The sequence below is a fragment of the Podarcis erhardii genome (assembly GCF_964252035.2).
Source record: "Podarcis erhardii genome assembly, chromosome: 5".
NCBI lineage: Eukaryota > Metazoa > Chordata > Lepidosauria > Squamata > Lacertidae > Podarcis > Podarcis erhardii.
This window is the reverse complement of record NC_138509.1, coordinates 90,374,833-90,395,101: the sequence shown is the minus strand read 5'-3', so window position 1 is coordinate 90,395,101 and position 20,269 is coordinate 90,374,833. Positions and strand designations below refer to the sequence as shown.

Sequence of the window (20,269 nt, the reverse complement as noted above, 5' to 3'; positions counted from 1 at the left end):
CTCCCTTGTTTTATTCTCACAACAATCCTGTAAGGCAGGCGGAGTGGCAGTGACTGGCCTAATGCACTCAGGAAGCTTCACACACTGGCTGTAGATGCTGAAGCTGCTGCAATGACTGAACAGCAGCTGCACTCTCATTGAAAAACAGGTCGAAACAATTGCCTAGAAAGGCCTGAAGCATCGCAGCGCCTCCGTGTGTGCTTGCTGTGGGGTAGACTTCCTGCTGTGCCAGTGGAACATCACAAAACAGGCTGTTAACCCAACGTTTGTTATGCTGGCGTTTGCAATTATACATCTGCCAGCAATTAATGGGATCTGGGCTCTGGTATCTGATTTCACCCTATCTCGGGCAATTAAATCTCTATGTAACAAGGACCGCTGCATCTCTGAGTGCCTGGGTATAGATAATGAATAGATACATTTGCCTGAACATCATCCATGCAGAGTCGAGGGACCTGCCGTGCCCCTTTACACAAAGACAGACAAACAGCCATCTGGAGAGAGAGAGAGATGCACATTACAGAACGGCGCTGTGATGTGCAGGTAATGTGGCATTGGTACAGATGTACTTGCCGTCCGGCAGGCAGCGTTCTACACACAAATATATACTCTCTGCATTGTAAAGCTTGTTCTCTTTTTAGTATGGAAGGAAATAGGGCTGTAGCTTGGCGTCAGAGCACATGTTCTGTATGCCAGAGGTCCCAGGCTCTATCTTGGCATACCTTGGCAGTGCTGGGAAAAACTGCAGCCTGGAACCGTAGAGCTGTTGTCAGTCAATATAAACCAGGGATGGGGGTCCTGTGTGTTAGGATATTTCCGTTCCACCTTAAAAGGGAGCAGGCTATGTGAGTCACAGAGTCTGCGTATTTCCTGTTCACAGGATGTTTATGTTTTGATAGAGCTGTTGTCTCTCTCTCTCTCTGCGCCAGAACACGCTAGCAGGCAGTCATGTTTTTCTTTGTTCTGACCAACGCTGAATAAACTTTCTAAATAATGCTCTCTTGAGTGCAACTTTCGCTGTGCATTATCTGCTGATAGAGCGTGCATCAGTTCTGGAATGTGGAAAGCTATTTTCTGGAGCTCATGTCGCAAATTGCTGATACTGTATCTACAGGAGGTCGATGGACGTCCGGAGTCCGGAGTCCGGAGTCGGAGGCAGTGATGGCCTATGTCTCCCTGGCAGTATCCCAACACTGTGGCCCTCCAGATGTTGAAGGGCTCCAGTTCCTATCACCTCAAGCCAGCATGGTCAATGGTCAGGATTAATGGGCCTTGCAGTCCAGCAACACTTGGAAGAGCGCAGGTTTGCCAGCTCCCCTGCTTAGCAAATATAGAGTCCATTTGCACTGAAAATGGATGAGCAATTGGATTTGTTCTTACCTCAGAATTAATTTTCATTGTCTCTTCTGTGTGGTAAAGCAAGCACTTTTGCCCCGAAGACGATACGTTGACGTACACTTGCAAGCACGGGTACTGAGAGGTTTTCAAGCAGTCCGGACCGCAGCTGAACGAGCAGTTGAAGGTTTCTGTGATGGAGATGTTGAGGAGCGTGCACTGCGTCTCTGCTGTCCAAACACTGGCCAGGAAAGAGGGAAAGAGATTTTGGACAGAGAAAAGGCTTTTTAAAAGGTTGGAATACCGCAAAATTCCGTGGCCAGACTGCTCAGCAGAACAAGATGGTTTGAGCCTGTAACACCATGGGCAGCCAATTAGGTTTCTGGGCTGAATTAAAAGTACTGGTGTTGACCTATTATATATGGCTATACATGCTGACTTTTGCCATTAAATAATCTATAGCATGTTAAAGGGGTGGGGACTGTTATTATGATTATTTTTATGCTGTCTATTACTACTGCAACTATTACAGTGCTACCTTGGTTTTCGAATGTAATCCATTCAGAACCAGTCCAGGACATTTAGTAGGGTTGCCATATTCCCCAAAGTGAAAATCAGGACAAAATTGTTTAGTTTTTGTTTTTGTTTGGTGGGGGGGGGGGAGTCAAAATTGTTGATGACATTTTGTTGCCTGTTTCCCGGACGTGGTCTGGGAAAACCTGAGGCGAACCACAAAATGGCAATTAGATAGGTAAATAAGGCTGAGAAAAGAGCCACCAAAATGAAGTTTTTCTCCCTCCCTAGATGGCTTGAAGAGAGGATTGGAAAAACTATTGGAGGAGAAGAAGGCTACCAATGGCTTCCAGTTGGAGGCAGCAATGCTTTTGAATGCCAGTTGCTGGAAACCACAGAGGGAAAGGGCCCTTGTGCATAAATCCTGATGGCAGGTTTCCCACAGGCATCTCGTTGACCACTGTGAGAACAGGATGCTAGACTAGATGGGCCATTATGGGCTTAATCCAGTGGGCTCTTCTTATGTTATTTAATACAATTTTACCAGATTTTTCTCTCTTGGTTTTGTCTGCTTCATTCAAGTGTGTCTGCTTATGACAGGTTTCTGCTAAACATTCACAGGTGTTTAGGATGTCTGTCTGTCTGTCTCTCATCTCTCTCTCTCTTTATCTCTATCATCTGTTTATCTATCTATCATCTATCTATCTATCATCTATCTATCTATCTATCTATCTATCTATCTATCTATCTATCTAATCTATCATCTATCTAATCTATCATCTACCTATCTAATCTATCATCTATCTATCATCTATCATCTATCATCTATCTATCATCTATATATATATCATCTATATCTATCTATCTATCTATCTCTATCTATCTATCTATCTATCTATCTATCTATCTATCTATATCTATCTATCTATCTATCTATCTATCTATCTATCTATCTATCATCTATCTGTCTGTCTATCTATCTATCTATCTATCTATATCTATCTATCTATCTATCTATCTATCTATCTATCTATCTATCATCTATCTATCTATCTATCTATCTATCTATCTATCTATATCTATCATCTATATCTATCTATCTATCATCTATATCTATCTATCAATCATCTATCATCTATCTCTTCAACTGGTTTGACTTTTAAAAATGATCAATCCCTCCAAGTATCCCTATTTTCCTGGGACAGTCCCGGATTTACAGAAGCTGTCCCGGTTTCTGATTTGATCCCAGAACGTCCCACTTTTCCTTAGGACGTCCCTATTTTCATGCGATAAATGTTGGAGGGTATGGCAGGACATCCCTATTTAATCAGAGATATGTCGGAGGCAGTGCTATTTTTATAGAAAAAGAGTTGCCAGAACTCACCATAACTGCCTCCCTTGTTCTCTTATAATGGTAATGGCGCCCACCTGAGAGGTGCTGGAACTGAGTTCTGATTAGTTCTGGCTGGAAAAAAACCCTGGTTGGAAGGTATGAACTATTCCTCCTAGTGCTTAGGGCCGTCTTACCCTTAGGCACTAGGGGTGCAGCGCACCTGGGCGCCGAGATCTCAGGGGCGCCAGGCCGAGAGTCCAGAGCCCGAGAGTTGAGTCTGGTGAAGAGCCCACTTGTTGGCTGGAGAGCCGCAGTGGGCCCCAGAAGGCAACTGGGCCTGATCGGCCTGTGGCCCTTAGTTTGCCAACCCATGGCCTAGAAATTAGGTCCCTGGTCCACACCAGTTGATCACTTGCTTCCTTGCTTCCACTGTCAATGCAAACAGATTCGATTCATAAAGTGTTCTGCACCGCGAGTTTGGGGGCAACCGAGCCAGTGAGATGCTGAGGTGGCCAGCCGGCTCTGCCCTCCTGCGTGCCTGGGACTGGGCAACCTGGGGGGCGGGGCGGACGAGTATTTGCACCCTGGCACTGCATATGCTGAAGACAGCCCTGCTAATGCTGATGCAAGTCTCCCTGTGCTCAGGTTTACGTAGCCCAAAACTGCAGGCCTTGTTACAAATGACAGCTGCCTGCTCCCTTCTCCCCATAATTTGAGTACCGTTTCTTAAATCATTTCAGCAATGATGTGTAGAAACTGTTGTGCCTCAGAAACCTTTAGAGAGAAACCTGGCTAGGAAGCCAGTGGTATTTAAATTCCAAAACCACCCTCTTTTCAGGGATCCTTAATTAGACATCCCTGCCAATTACAGCTATGGTCAAATTACTCCTCTGCAATCACTGGTGATGTTGTTAACCCACATGGCACTCTAGACTCCTTCCATGAATATCAGAGCATCATACGGTCTGGAAAGTAGTGGAGTCTGACAAGATCTCAGTGAGGTAGAATGTTTTGTGTGTGTCTCTAGGGGTTATTTTAGGCTTTAAAAAAGGGGTCAAATAAATTCAATGGGATGGCAACATGTTCTAGGACATGCATCCGCCTGAAGGGCGGCCAGCCTCTATTTGAAGGCCTATCTGGTCCAAGTCTGTTTTGAAGATAAAGAACGCCAATAATTTAAGAACCAAAGAAAAGCCTCTCCGGGTCAGGTCACTGGTCCATCTTGTCCAGCACCCCCATAACACAAGATGCTTATGGGGAGCATGCAAGCAGAAGGGCTGCAGGAAAGATGAAGCAGAAAAAACCCTACAAGTGATCTCATCCCTAGCAAAATTATTGCTAGGATATGTGGTGAGTGTCTCACTTTGAGCAAAATTATTACATAGATCAGCAGGATTTCCACTTGTGAGGAGGAAGGCATTAGTCTTACACCAGAAGGAAGAAATAACCCCTCAAAGTGCTGCAAAATAGCTTGATCCTTTTTACAAATTAAACTTCCATTTTCCTTCCATTTGAAAGCTTATAGTTTTCTCTAGGCCGCTGATTATTACTGCCGCTCCCTGCTGAATTAGGCCAGGGCTGTGTTTTGCGGTGATAGACGCTCATCGTTTTATGGACTTCAGTGGGACATAGATTAGCCGATAAGGATATTAGTCGGAACCTCATACTGTGAGGGAAAGGCTGCCAAATCTTTTCATTTCTCTGCTGTACCGCTTAATCCAAGGCTAAACAATGACAAAGGAAGGAGATAAAATATATGAGGCTAAATCCCCCCACTAGGAACTGAGTACTGTTCTGGTAGCAAGCTCTGCCCATGTCTCCATTGCTGTGAGGGGTGTCCTGTGCCACTTTTAAAATGAAAACACAACCCTATATTGTAAATTAAAAGATGGGTCATAAGTGATCCAGGCCTGCTCTAGAGTAGAGTAGGAACTGAAGTGATGCTTCGTTTTGCATAGGGGGAACACAGTGTAACCGGAAACGAAAAGTGCACCCCAGAATGGCAGCCATCTTTCTTCTAGGTTTAGTTGTACACTATCAATAAATAAAGTGCCCTGCTTGTTTGGTGGTTCAAGTATTTGGTGGCAACCTTCCCAACTCTGTATCACAGCAAATGCTTCAAGCTCATAGGCGCTCAACTGACACCATCTGCCCCATGGGAAGGAAGAAGAAAGTGAGAGAGGCCTTCTCCAGTTGGACTCATCCCTCTTCAGGCCAACTTAACATTTTATAACATTTATTTATGTAAACCACCTTGGGTGCATTGGCAGAAAAAGCGTATATAAATGCAATGCAATGCAATCAATCATAGAATGTTTGAATAAAGGATTATTGTGGAAATAGTCCCAGTATGTTTCCAAGCACAATTCAAAGTGTTGGTGCTGACCTTTAAAGCCCTAAACAGCCTCAGCCCAGTATACTGAAGGAGCGTCTCCACCCCCATCATTCTGCCCAGACACTGAGGTCCAGCTCCGAGGGCCTTCTGGTGGTTCCCTCACTGCGAGAAGCAGTGGGGCTATGTGGGGCTACCTTTGAAGGTGACCCGGAAACTACAACTAATCCAGAATGCGGCAGCTAGACTAGTGACTGGGAGTGGCACGGAGACCACACAACACCAGTCTTGAAAGACCTACATTGGCTCCCAGTACGTTTCCTCGGTCCAGTGTACCTGAAGGCATGTCTCCACCCCCTTCATTCTGCCCGGACACTGAGGTCCAGCGCCAAGGGCATTCTGGCGGTTCCCTCACTGCAAGAAGCCAAGTTACAGGAAACCAGGCAGAGGGCCTTCTCAGTAGTGGCACCCGCCCTGTGGAACACCCTCCCAACAGGTGTCAAAGGAAAAAACAACTACCAGACTTTTAGAAGACATCTGAAGGCAGCCCTGTTTAGGGAAGGTTTTAAAGTTTGATGGATTACTGTATTTTAATATTTTGTTGGAAGCCGCCCAGAGTGGCTGGGGAAGCCCAGCCAGATGGGCGGGGTATAAATAATAATAATAATAATAATAATAATAATAATAATAATAATAATAATAAATGATTTATACAGTGTTGAAGGAATGGTGTGACTCCTTCAGCACCCACAAAGCTCACACTTCTACAAGTGTCCTTCACATGGTCATTTGCCCAAAATTCACAACATGCCAATTTCACTGTCCAAGTGTCCCTATTTTCCAGGGTTGTCCCTGATTTAGAGAAGCTGTCCCGGTTTCTGATTTGATGCCGGAAGGTCCCGCTTTTCCTTAGGACGTCCCTGTTTTAATTGGAGAAATGTCAGAGGGTACGGTAGGATATCCCTATTTTCATTAGGGAAATGTTGGGTAGTTCATGGAGGTATCCGACCCCCGAGCCGTCTGAAGGCAATCCTGTACAGTGGAACCTCGGTTTCTGAACTTAATCCATTCTGGAAGACCATTAGGCTTCCGAAAAGTTCAAAAGCCGAGGATCAGTGGGCTGGCTGCAAAGTCAATGGAAAAAAAATGCAAAACACAGCTCGGAAGCAGTTTGGCTTCCGGAAATCATTCAAAAACTGGAGCAGTTACTTCTGGGTTTTCAGCGTTTGGGAGCCGAAACGTTCCAAAACGGAGGTGTTCAGGAACTTAGGTTTGACTGTATAGGGAAGTTTTAAAAAAGTTTAATGTTTTTTATATATGCTGAAAGCTGCCCAGAGTGGCTGGGGCAACCCAGTAAGGTTTGTGGGGTATAAATAGTAAAATTATCATTATGGAATGGGACGTCCCTGTTTTCATCGGATAAATGTTGGAGGGTATGCCCCACAGCATCTCAAACCCATATTGTCCCTTAGTAACAAACCCAGGTAGTTCCACTAGCTCCTTATCCAATTGTTCACCCCTCAGCCTTGCCCCTGCCCCTCAAAACAATTTTGCTGTGTGTGTGAGAGGGGAGAAGCATTTACCTTTGCATGTATGACCTCAGCAGCGTGATTCCCAGGAGGAAGTACATCATAATCGAACACACCATCATAGTCAGTCCCAGCAGTATGGCCCGGTCCTCTCCTGCTTTGAGAGCGGTGACTGTTTTCCTTTTGTCCAGCAGATCATGATCCCTGATTTTTTGGTAAATATTTCTGAGGTTGAAAACAATACATTCTTATGTGGAGTTCACACTTAATCAATAAACCCTCTAAAAGGACTGGCAGTTCTGCTGCCAGGGCCTGTCTCACGGGAGAGCAGGCTTGTAAGGTTTCCACAGCTGATGTTTCCTAAACAGTTTGCTCGGACCTGGTGTTTGTGTGGGGGAAAGAAATCACCGGCACCCGAAATGTGCCACAGACATCTGCCCATGAAATGTTTTCAGCTGTAGAGTGTGATGGTTTGCAAAGGCCAAAATCACTCACACTAGAACAATCTCACGGGAGTATCTTGCAAAATGTGTTCTGCGACTGAATGGCAATTCTTAAAGCTGGACCCTGTTTTTCGCATTGCACAAATTTCCTGGCTGCATTACTGAAATGTGCTTTATGTGGGACTTCCCTTAACAATAGTCTGAAAAATCCAAATTGTCCAGAATGTGGTCGCTGGATGTGGTTGGCTGGTGCCAACAGATTGGCTCATATTTCACTGGTCCTTCATCAACTTGACCAGTTGCTCAATTCACAGTGCTGGTTTTGAGCCCTCAGTAGTTGGCGTTCTAAGTATCTTACTGAAACTCCTCTCTGTATCCTCCACCGAAAAGGGACAAAGCCTTTTCGGTGGTGGCTCCCAGATTGTGAAACAGCCTCCCCGGAGAGAATGGCTGCCAGACCGCATGGTTGCCCACTTGCAAGTGAGCTTTGAAAACTGTTTTATTTTAGTGGGATTTTTTTTTTTTAAGTCCTGGCTCTTAATGCTTTTTGAAATTGACTGCTACTTTTTACTCATCCCTGTTTTACTGCTGGGATTTGCTTGATTATTTCATTTTATGATATGTTAAATGTATTTAACCTTCCAAGCTGCCTTGAGTATATTGTGAACTAGAAGGACAGGATATATAAATTATAGGAATAAAATGATAAGAATAAAATACAGTGCTTCAAATGTAAAAGAAATCAACAGAAGAGGGACACAGGAAGTGGCCTTAACCCATTGAACCCCATACTGTCCATTTTCTCCAGGTTTGCAGGCAGAGGGTCTCCCTTGACACTTACGTCAGGAGGATCCTTTTAAAGTTGGAGATTCCTGGGATTGAACCTGGAGCCGTGGAGACGCCACTTTTTGCAAGAATCAGCTGGCTCTGACAGTGGCGTAGCGTGGGGGGTGCAGGGGGGGCCGGCTGCACCGGGCACAACATCTGGGGGTTAGGGTTAGGGGGCGCAAATCCACGGGTTAGGGGGTGCAAATTACTTGCCTTGCCCCGGGTGCTGACAACCCACGCTACGCCACTGGCTCTGAGCCTGATCAGAAACGCAGGGATGCTGCCAAAAATGTTGGCTCCATTTCAGATTCCCCTCTATAATATCTAGTTCAGCTCACCTTGAGTCTTGACAGGGGAAACCCCTGTTGTACAAGTGGGAATCCTTGCACTGACAGGCGGTGTTAGCTGGATATTGACGAGGGCATAGCTAGAGATCCACTGGATCCTAACCCTCCCACTCATCCTGTTGGATATAGCCTTCGGACTGCACCTTTCTCTGGCTACCAAGCTAAGAATATGATTTAGTGCAATGTATGCTAGACTGTGTAAGGTTTGCTTCATTTCCTATGGAGAAGTGATGTAAGCAAGCGTTGCCCGGCTATGGCTATTTATCAAAATGTATTTAACCGTGATAGCTTGCTATCGAGAATTTGCGTCGTTACCAAATGAGAGCAGGCAGAAAAGGCAACAATTGTCATGCCGTTCTGGAACATTAAGCCCATCGCGCGACATAACTTGTGTCACTCTGTAGACATAAAACAGGCACAGTGCAGTCAGTCAACAACGTCACCGGAATGTAAACGGGATTCGAAGGGACGGCTGAGAAACAAGACTGCTAATTGAAAAGGGCCGCAAGTGTCTTTCTACGAGGGGGCTATGAGCCATGAAATGCACAGAGGAAAAAGTAAGAGAGAGAGAGAGAGAGAGAGAGAGAGAATGAATAACTGGCAGGTAAGTAGAAGAAAGAACCCCTCAACAAAGCGATGGAAAGCCCAGCTCGTGTGTAAAGAGTTGTGGTGGCTTGCTTGGCCCTGGAAAACCAAGCGCTCTCAACTGGAAACCTATCAATTGGTTGTGAAGCACCTTAAAGGCAAAGCCAGCGAGCTGAGGGTCAGCAACTGGCAGCCCTTCACCCAAACCTGGCCCCTTGACCAAAACATAAAATTTGGCCAGCTAGGGAGACGAATAACAGGCATAGCGGGAACAGTGGTTCTTGACTATGAGATTTGAGGCCTACTATCCTCTATCTCCTCCTCAGAGTAGTAATATCCCTATACAGTATAATTAAGTCCTTGAGCCCTTGTCCTGAGGGCAACAGCCAAATGAGGATAATAGTTAGAAGGAGCAGGACCTTTTCAGCGCTGGCTCCCTGCTTGTCAGTTTTGTTCCTTAGAGAGACTTGCCTGGCTTGTTACCATTTGACATTTAGAAGGTTGGTTCTATGACCTGGTTACATCCCTAAGCGGGCGGTGATAGTGACTGCGTATGTCTGCTGTTTGCAAGCTGCCTTTTACCGAATGTAGCTGTTTTATTATCTGTTTTATTTTATTGCTGAGCAATTAAATCCATTTTTATATGTAATTTAGTTGACAAACCCCCTTGAGGACACTGCTGGGCCATCAGATAGGATTCAATATACAGTGGTACCTCGGGTTACAGACACTTCGGGTTACGCATTTTCAGGTTATGGACGCGCCGAAACCCAGAAGTACTGGAACGGGTTACTTCTGGGTTTCGGCGCTCGCGCATGCGCAGAAACACCAAATTGCGTCACGTGCATGCGCAGACGCAGCACTGTGGCTTGCGAACGCTGTAGGTTGCGAATGTGCCTCCTGCATGGATCACGTTCGCAACCCGAGGTTCCCCTGTAGCTTTGTGTTGTGCTCTTGTGTGACCAACAAGAAAGCCCAACCTGAGGCTGTGTGGATGAAGGCAGTGTGCAGGAAGGACCAAACTTATTTTTCAAAGCTGAAAGACACCAGGAACATGGAGCAGGTCTTGCCCTTGCTCTCCCCCCCCGCTCAGGTGTCCTCACTACCCTAAATGCAGCATGTGGTTGGGTGAAGAAGAAAGCAATCCTTACTCCAGCGTCGGATGAATGGCTCCATTGATAGATGAGTGGTGGGAGAAAAGCTAAGGAGTTTATTGGCAAGAAATGGAACTCCACTTTTCTGCCACTCACCATAGCTGATAGGTCATTAGTTAGGAAACAGGGGCCCACACACTTAGTCTTGGTAGCCAGCAGTTATTTGCTGTTACCCACCCATTACTGGCCACCACCAAACCCTCTGACAGGGGTGCCAGCTATAGGGGGTGGAAAGAGCTTCAGCTCCCTCAATATTTCTATGCAGGGGGCTGAGCCCCCTCCAGTATTGACAGAGCCGCCATCCCCTGCCACCTCTGGCACTGCCGCCACCACTGGGTGAGCCCTGGCACGCCGGGTGACGGCAGGAGGTGTGGAGGGTGATTTTCACCCTCCACACTCCCCGTCATGACTGGGAAGGTGCTCTGGTGATTCTCAAAGGGATGCCCGCGTGTCCCGGCAGGCCTGGCCAGACTGGGGGGCGGGGCATGTCACACTTGTGATGTCATGCACATGCGACGGGCCACCCCAATGCTGGGCCCAACTTGGTGCGCCTGCCCTCTGACAAGGCGGAATAGAAAGAAGCAGCCCCTTGTTTCACGCAGTGAGATTCTCGCTGCTTCAGAGTGTCCCCAAAACCTGATAAGCAGTGAAAGATTCACGTCACTTGCCCACCTAGCCCTCCTGGTGTGCCAGAGGAGAGAGGAGAGAGGGGTGGTGTCTGCATAAAGCAGGTAAAGCGAATTCGAGGGCCACTTTCCTTTCTGAGGGCCACATACCAGTGGTGGGAGGGGCCACAGGCAAAAGTGGGTGGAGCAATGAATGCAAATTTTACCTTTGACAGTTAGGGCTAATTTCTACACACACTCATGCACCCTTCTCTAACCTTCATTTGGACAAGGAAACAGTGGCGGAGCTTCATGCTCTAGCACCGGGGGGGGGGGAGAGCAGGCGGGGGTGGAGTTGGTGTGCATCCTGGGGGTGTGGCGTGCTGCCCCCAGGGGCATTGCATGTGTCCTTGGGGCGTGGGGCGCTGCCCGCAGGAGCATGGCGATGTTGGGAATTGAGTTCCCACCAGCTGCGAGGTAGAAGCACATTGTTTACATCATGTGATGTGTCTGAGCGTGAGACAGGAAGTCTCAGTTGGTTCTCAGTGCTCAGTTCTCAGCGTGTAACTTGAGAACGTACTTTCACTTCTGAGGTAGAAGCTTGAGAGTCGAGCCGTAGCTGCTCAGGAGAGCAGACATGCTTGTATTAGCTCCGTGTTGTACAGTCTTAAAAAAGTAGTGTGTTAGCCTACGGACTGTTTCTTTTGTCATGGAATGCCAGAAGATTAGTGTGCTGCTCTCAGGAGGGAGGGGTCGCTTATTACCGGTCTCTCTGGACTGAGGGAGGATTCCAGCCAGAGAGTGACCACCGGAGAGAGGCCCCGGTGTCTGGGGAAGGTGGCACCCTTCCCGGGGGCGTTTTTTCAACAGGCACACCGCCTGTGGGGGCATGGCACCCAGTGCAGGCGGGGGGAGGGGGGACAACCGCGATGGCACCCAACCGGGATCACGCTGCCGGGGGCGGTGCGCTCCACCCACACTCCTCTTCCTCTGCCAGTGCAAGGAAGCAGCATTATCGGAGTTCAAGGCTGCATTCCAGCCAGGTAGAAACACTCTTGGAGGCTACAAAACCAGGCTGGCCAGGAACATGGCTTGGGAGGGAATGTGGCCTGGATGTGTGTTAGTTCTCTGATAAATTACCGTACTGGTACCATCTGAATTGTGCACTGGCAGATGGTGGCAGAGATGTGCTCGGTGTTGTGGGAGGGGGGAGCATTTCACAGAACAACCTCCTTCTACCAAAACCCCACAAAAGTATCTCCCCACGACAAGGACAAAACGTCTCTGAACGGATGGGGCTGTTCTGAATGGCAGTGGAGAAGCAGATCTGTTAAAGTAGTGATATGGCAGGAATGTTCTGTCTCTTTTTTTAAAAAGGGCAGCAGAAATTTAAAACTTTTAAAAAAAACTTTTTAAAAGAGTGTGGAACAGAGGAAGGCAAGGAATATCTTGTTGGCTGGTGATGTCACCAGCACTAGCCAATAGGTGCTTTAGACTGACACTTGCACAAGCTAAGGAAGAAAAAACCAGCAGAAGGCTGCGTGGGCACCATTCATTTAAAGAACATTTTGACGCATATATATAAACTGACCTACTCAAAAGCACCCCAAAGAATTTCCAGCACCCTAAACAAACTAGTTCCCAGGATTCTTTTTGGGGGTGTGTGTGTATGCTTAAATGTACGATGTGTTCACAGCTTCATTCTCCTCTCATCCACCTTTTGGGCTTCAAGTGGGCTTAAAGGAAGGCAATCCTATGTTTCAAAGCAGCCTACAGACGCCACGTACCTTCTTTCGTCATGTCTGTATGACGTGGAGCTCCTCCCACTGGTCCAAATGAACATCTTAGAGGATTGGTCTCCGCTGCCTCTCCTTACTGTGGAGGTCCTGGAGGGATGGTGGTAGGACCTAGGAAGCAACAGACAGCCACCATCACCACGTGCTGAGACCCTGATGGGCCCCATCGCATCCCTCAAACCCAAGCGGCAAATCCTGGTTGGATCGTCCAATGTTTGCAGGCCCTGCTCGGTGTCAAATGGCTTTTAGATGATTCCAGGTAATGTGCGAAATGTTCAAGTGACATTAAATTATTATCTTCTCCTTCTCCTGGACCGTTCTTTCCCCTCCAACTTCTATCAGACTTAACAACACCTTGTTCTGACGCCTTCTCAAGTGAGGCTTAAAAAAAAGAGAAATAATTTGTATAGTAAACCCTGTCATGGTTAAATACGGCCCCTGAATGTTTCAATTCTCCTGGTTGCCTTTGCAAGCCTTTTCTGCTCCCTGTTGCTTCCTGATGGGAGCCTCTGTTTGTGCATTCGCTCTAAGCAACCGTAAGAGTTACAACAATTATGCTGGATCTGCTGTGTATTCTGAATACACTGATCTGTTGCCAAAGCTGCGGTGATGCTTAAGTTGTGGTTAAAGTCCATGTCCTGGATGATGATCCTCTGACTGGCAGCGGTTTGGTGGAGGAGGGAGGTCACAGCAATTTTGACAAGTGCTCCATGACTACCAAAAGGGGAATCTATTTTCTTAGAAGCCTGCAAGGTGAACGTTTCCGAGCACAATTCAAAGTGTGGGTGCTGACCTTTAATGCCCTAAACCGCCTTGGTCCAGTATATCTGAAGGAGTATCTCCACCCCCATTGTTAAGCCAGGACACTAAGTTCCAGCTCCGAGGGCCTTCTGTCGGTTCCCTCACTGCAAGAAGTGAGGTTACAGGGAACCAGGCAGAGGGCCTTCTCGGTAGTGGCACCTGCCCTGTGGAATGCCCTCCCAGCAGATGTCAAAGAGAACAACAATTACCAGACTTTTAGAAGACATCTGAAGGCAGCCCTGTTTAGGGAAGCTTTTAATGTTTGATGCATTACTGTATTTTAATATTTGTTGGAAGCCACTCAGAGTGGCTGGGGAAACCCAGCCAGATGGTTGGGGTATAAAGAAATTATTATTATTATTATTATTATTATTTAAAACACTGTTTCCTTTCAAGTTCTTTGCTATTCCCTAGCCACATCTCCATGCCCTCCAACATTTCTGCAATGAAAATAGGGACGTCCTTTTCCATAACAATAACAATAATTTTATTATTTATACCCCGCCCATCTGACTGGGTTATCTGAGCCACTTTGGGCAGCTTCCGACATATATGAAAACATAACAAAACATTTTAAAAAACCCTTCCCTATACAGAGCTGCCTTCAGATAACTGGGGGGTGGTGGTAGTGGATAACCCCATACCCTTTCACATTTTTCCGATGAAAAGAGGAACGTCCTAAGGAAAAGTGGGGCATTCTGGGATTAAATCAGAAACTGGGAAAGCTTCCATCAATCTGGGCCTGTCCCTGGAAAGTAGGGAACACTTGGAGGGTCTGGCAGACTGGCAAATAATTCATCTCTTACCTGGTGGTGACGAGTATGTCAAATGGGGAAAGGGAGGGTAGAAGAGAGGAATATCCTCCTTCTTATGCCCATAACTCCCTTCCCCATGGGATCCAGGGTGGCTAAGATGTGGCCATCCCAACTATAAACAGAGAAGTTCTTCAAACAGAGGGCTGACATCCTGAGAGCCCTTCAAACACAGGGCTGTCCTCTGTAAAGCCAACCAGGCTATTGTGTTGTTCATGATGCCCTGCTTGTAAGCAACTCACAAGCATCAGGCTGGCTGCCATTGATAATGGTTTGCTGGACTGGATGCACTGTGGTCGGGTCCAGCTACACCTTTCTTATGTTTGGTATGCGGTATCACCACCATCTTAGCAACAGAAGGACCGTTTCCCCTCTGCCTGGGCTTGGCTTCAATTACCGTATTTTTCGCTCTATAAGACGCACCAGACCACAAGACGCACCTAGTTTTTGGAGGAGGAAAACAAGAAAAAAAATAATATTCTGAATCTCAGAAGCCAGAACATCAAGAGGGATCGCTGCGCAGTGAAAGCAGCAATCCCTCTTGCTGTTCTGGCTTCTGGGATAGCTGCGCAGCCTGCATTCGCTCCATAAGACGCAGACACATTTCCCCTTACTTTTTAGGAGGGGAAAAGCGAGTCTTATAGAGCAAAAAATATGGTAATCCCTATCCCTACTCTGCTCTCACTCCCCTCTTTTCTCATAATAGTCTCTCTCTCTCTCTCCCACTCTCTGCTTTGTGCTTCCTTTCATGTCCCCTCCCCTCCCACTTGGTGTCTGCCAAGCATAAATCCACCCCCTCTGGAAGCTGAGGCTTCTGTGAGTCCTTCCACCACCAAACCAGTAATTTCCACGAACAACCCCCGTCTCCCAAAGCTGATCTGTTTCCTTTCACGCCGTCTAGGCTTGTTCACAGTTTCACACACAGGCTGTGTGGATGATCACAAAGAGCTCTGGCCTCACAACAAAGGCTCCAAGAGTTCCCAGAATAATTCCAGGACACATGTCTGTGATGAGAGAGGTGGCTCCACGCTACAGTATTAGAGAAGGCTGTGCTGCAGATGAATTTGAAATGTCAGGTCCTGCTGAGATCCAAAGTGCTGCACTGTAAGGTTTTTTTCCAGAGGATGTGGAAATCAGGCCATGCCTGATTATTAGTATTATTATATCTTTTTTGTTTATTCACCACCTTTTCCCCTGACAGGCTCAATAAAATAGGAAGAACAGCTAAAAATATAGAAGAAACAATAATTTTAAACAATTAAACATAAACATTAAAACTACCTACCTACCTACATCTATCTATCTATCATCTATCTATATCTATCTATCTATCTATCTATCTATCTATCTATCTATCTATCTATCTATCTATCATCTATCTATCTATATCTATCTATCTATCTATCTATCTATCTATCATCTATCTATCTATCTCTATCATCTATCTCTATCTATCTATCTATCTATCTATCTATCTATCTATCTATCTATCATCTATCTATCTATCTATCTATCATCTATATCTATCTATCATCTATATCTATCTATCATCTATCTCTTCAACTGGTTTGACTTTTAAAAATGATCAAACCCTCCAAGTGTCCCTATTTTCCTGGGACAGTCCCAGATTTACAGAAGCTGTCCCGGTTTCTGATTTGATCCCAGAACGTCCCACTTTTCCTTAGGACGTCCCTATTTTCATGCGATAAATGTTGGAGGGTATGGCAGGACATCCCTATTTAATCAGAGATATGTCGGAGGCAGTGCTATTTTTATAGAAAAAGAGTTACCAGAACTCACCATAACCGCCTCCCTTGTTCTCTTATAATGGCGCCCCCCCTGAGAGGTGCTGGAACTGAGTTCTGATAGATCTATCATCATCTATCTATCTATCTATCTATCTATCTATCTATCTATCATCTATCTATCTATCATCTATCTATCTATCTATCTATCTATCTATCTATCTATCTATCTATCGTATCTATCTATATCTTCTTTCTTTCTTTCTTTCTTTCTTTCTTTCTTTCTTTCTTTCTTTCTTTCTTTCTCATCTATCCATCTCTATCTAAAATCTATTTAAAAACATACAGATAATTACAATAAAAGCACCCTTTCATTGAAATCAGTCAGTTCCCAAAAGCCCGTTGGAATAAGAATGCCTTCACCTGCCAGCGGAAGCACAACAAGGAGGAAGCCAAGCTAACTTCTCTAGGGAGTTCCAAAGTCTGAGAGCAGCCACCAAGAAGGCCCTGTTCTGCATCCCCACCTAGCATACCTGCGAGGGTGGCAGGATTGAGAGAAGGGCCTCACCTGAAGATCTCAAAACCCAGGCAGCTTTGTATGAGGGAAACCGGTCTTTCAGCTAGCTTGGACCTAAACTGTATAGGCTCTGAAGATGATGGAGTACTAGCTTTGGTTTGATATGCATAGAGTTTCCAGAGGAAAAGCAGTTCCCATGACTCTTGGATCCCCACTCCAAATTGTTTCTCTGGAACGCTGTTCAGTATCTATGAGAGATTGCCTACTACTTAGCGCAATGCAATGTTGTAGCAAGGTGACCAAGTAAGGGACAATGACAGCAATTGCTCAGGGAGAGTCCCTTATGAAGGAGAAGGGCTTCATTATGTCTCACCCCCCCACCCAGTGCCTTCAAGCTGTGCATCTGCAACATCATTAATGCTGCCTGCTTCATTAGCAAGGGTGAGCCGCGGCCACCTCCGCCATTTAACACGCAATTACATGCCTAATCTTGTGTAAAATGGTAACACTAATGACATCACCACAGCCGTACCCAAAGGTCGGGCGCATGCAACCTTCTCCTCGGTGCTTCTGTGAGCTGAAGGATCTAAGTGAAAAGGCCTTAAGCGGAGCAGTATGGTATAAATTCTACACGGTCGTGACTGAGCACCTTCTCGCTGGCCCTTCAAGACCGAAGATGGACAGCTTGAGAGAGTGACGGTGTTGTTATGGCCACAGCTGAGCTCCCAGGATTCCTGGGTCAAATGCTGGCAGCTGTGGAGGATTACTTCCCTTGTTTTCTGCCTTCTGTGGCCAGCAAAAAAGAAGTTTGTGGGTTCCCTGGGCCTAAAGAATGGGCCTATATCAGGGAAGGGGAAACCTCTGAACCTCCAGATGTGGTTGGACTCCAATTCCCATCATGCCTCAGCCAGCATGGCCAATGATCAGGGATGTTGGGAGGTGGAATTCAACAACATCCAGAGGACCAAAGACTCCCCAACTCTGGTCTACATTCAGCCTCCTATTTCTGCCGCCATTTCCTCAGGCTCCTGTCTCCAAGAAAAGATTGGTGGAAGGAAGCGGTCGTTCAGATATTCGCAGCATAAAAAAAAAAAAAAAGATATTCGCAGCATGAGTCGTTTAGGGATTTAAACCCTAATGTGAACATCTCCAATTGGGCCTGGAATGGAACTAGCAACCCATGCAGCTATCTAAAAACAGGGGTTATATAAGATCTAAATGGAAGCCAATGGAATTTGTTGGTATTGGGATAATTTTGCATTGAAACGCTGATGAATTTTCATGTGGATGTGCGAGAACTGAACTTAATACCGAAGAAGTGGGAAACTGAGAGAACCGGAAATGGATCGATTTGTCTGTCGCCGGGGCAGACTGAGGTTCATGGGGCAATGGTGCTGCCTCTGATAGACCGGCTAGTGTTTATTTCCTATCAGTCGCTCTCAGTTAGCATCATTAACTCTCTAGCCTGTTTCTATATGTTGCAGGAGGGATGAACCAAACGATCCACGGGCGGCAGAGCTGCCGCAGGGCCTGCAGGGGGCGGGAGGGAATAACAGCAATTACATTCACACCCCCACAAGCTTTCCCCACACAGTTGTGATGTCACAGACTTGCAATTGCTATATACGTCAAGAAAAATACCAGGGTGCATCTGGCAATTTCTCTGCTGAAGTTCAACCTGTGCAACGAAACAGGAATAGTCACAACATGTCTTTCCAACAAACTGCAAACACCTGAAATTTCCGGACTCTCCCCATCAGCGCTGCTTGTCAGGCCTCTGATGGATGGGTCCCCAAGCATCTGCTGCATTGAAAATGCTCTGCTTGCTGAGATGTCCTTTTAACCCAGGTCACGGTGGGAGAAACTGAAATGTGTTCCTGCTAGAACTCTACAGTGTCAAAGCTATGATCCGCAAATCAATTATGGAAAGATGCCTGGATTTAAGGAAGATTCACTCCTATTGACTTACTACTGGGAGAACTATAATAGACTTCATATTGCCTTGTCACATATGTTATATGACATAAAGACTAGCCAACTGTTATCTGCACTGTCCGTAGTCTTCAAGGAAGTTTCTGTGGGATATTCTTGCTGTCACGGTCTGGGCAGGAGAGATATACAATTGCTGCTCACCCATTAAAGCGGTGGGTGGGGTTTGCAACCCGGCGTGGGCTTCCCTAGCCCAGGTGACACCCCCTTTTGCTTGCTGGCATTTGCTCCACCCCCTCCACAGCTAGCCAATTGGCTGCTGGCTGGGGGGTGGGAGTGTGGAGCAGGGGCCAGGTAGGGAAGGCTCCAGCCGACCACCCCTCCAGCCGGTCTTTGAAGCGTCCCCCACCATCCCTCCCTATAACTTTAATGTGCTTTTCTTGCAGGCTAACCTTTTCCTTTCTAGGTTTGCAGGCATTGTTACGATCACATGATGGTTGCTGTTTCCCAGATCCCTAAAGGAATTTCTTCTGCTCTGCAGGTTTTGCCTTCCTTGTAGCAATTGTCACAACCTTGGCAGTTTTAGGCCTATAGTCTATTTTCAGAGTGGGGGTTAGCATTATTATGCACCCCCATGCGGAGGTGTTTGCAGGGCCCATTAAAGGGTTGATTGCGGGAGTCACTGGCCCTGAGCAGCGGTGTAAGGTCGAGCTCAGGTGAAGTGGCGGGGCACGCTGTGTAAATTCTCATTTTACAGTCTCCCTCACAACACCTGTCTGCCCTGCGCACCTGGGGCTGAGAGGGATGCCGTGCAATGCCTAAGCCAAGGTTTCCTACATCTGAAATCAATAAAGCTGTGGCCTAATTTAATCCCATACATCATTGTTGTGTCTCCTTATTTACGGGCTGGCTCCCAGGCCGGGGGGGTTAGCGCAAATAGACTACTCAGTGGAATGGCTCTTCAATTCATTTTCTACAACCCGTATAATGTTTTGTTTTGTTTTTGAAGATAAAAATGAATAAACAAATCAGAAGAATTCACTTGAAATTGGGGGTTCCAGGGGTGGCTCTGCCCCACCACACAGTCTACTGCTGGCAGCACAGATTGCCAGGAATGAATCTGGGACCTTCTGTATGCAAAGTTTGTCCTATACCATGGTGCTACGATTTCTCCCTAGGGGTGTGGCTGTATATATATGTGTGTATGTGTATATACAATGCTTTTGTGTGTGACAGTACCCACCACTTGTGCTGCCACTCACAGCACTTTTATCAATATGTGCATTTCTCAACTTTTACCCCCAAAGTATGATCTATCTATCTATCTATCTATCTATCTATCTATCACACACTTTCCTTTGCATAAGCATATGTACCCAAGGTAGGGATGTCAGAGAATACTGACAAAAACAGAAGAAATGGCTGTTCGTGTATCCATCCCATGTGAATCGGTATTCACTATTGTTACTTTCAGTCCACAAACGATACATAATTGAAATAAGTGAAAAGGATCTAGGGGTCTTAGTAGACCACAAGCTTAACATGAGTCAATGGTGTGTTGCAGCCGCAATGTTCTAAGATGCATCAACGGAAGTATAGTCTCCCGATCAAGGGAAGTCACAGCCTTTGCCAGATCACACTGGGGTCCTATGTCCAGTTCTGGGC

General features: G+C 46.3%; 1 protein-coding gene across 6 annotated transcripts in view; it reads right to left on the bottom strand.

Annotated features, from left to right (window-relative positions):
- Positions 1 to 20,269, bottom strand: part of KCNMB2 (potassium calcium-activated channel subfamily M regulatory beta subunit 2) — a 312,693-nt gene that overhangs the window by 12,159 nt on the left and 280,265 nt on the right. For all 6 annotated transcript variants that reach the window (XM_081862818.1, XM_081862820.1, XM_081862822.1 and 3 more), the window contains 3 exons: positions 12,792 to 12,911; positions 7,097 to 7,267; positions 1,381 to 1,576 (listed from right to left, as the gene is read on the bottom strand). In XM_081862818.1, the coding sequence (XP_081718944.1) occupies positions 1,381 to 1,576; positions 7,097 to 7,267; positions 12,792 to 12,911 (487 nt within the window). The remainder of the gene's footprint in view (positions 1 to 1,380; positions 1,577 to 7,096; positions 7,268 to 12,791; positions 12,912 to 20,269) is intronic.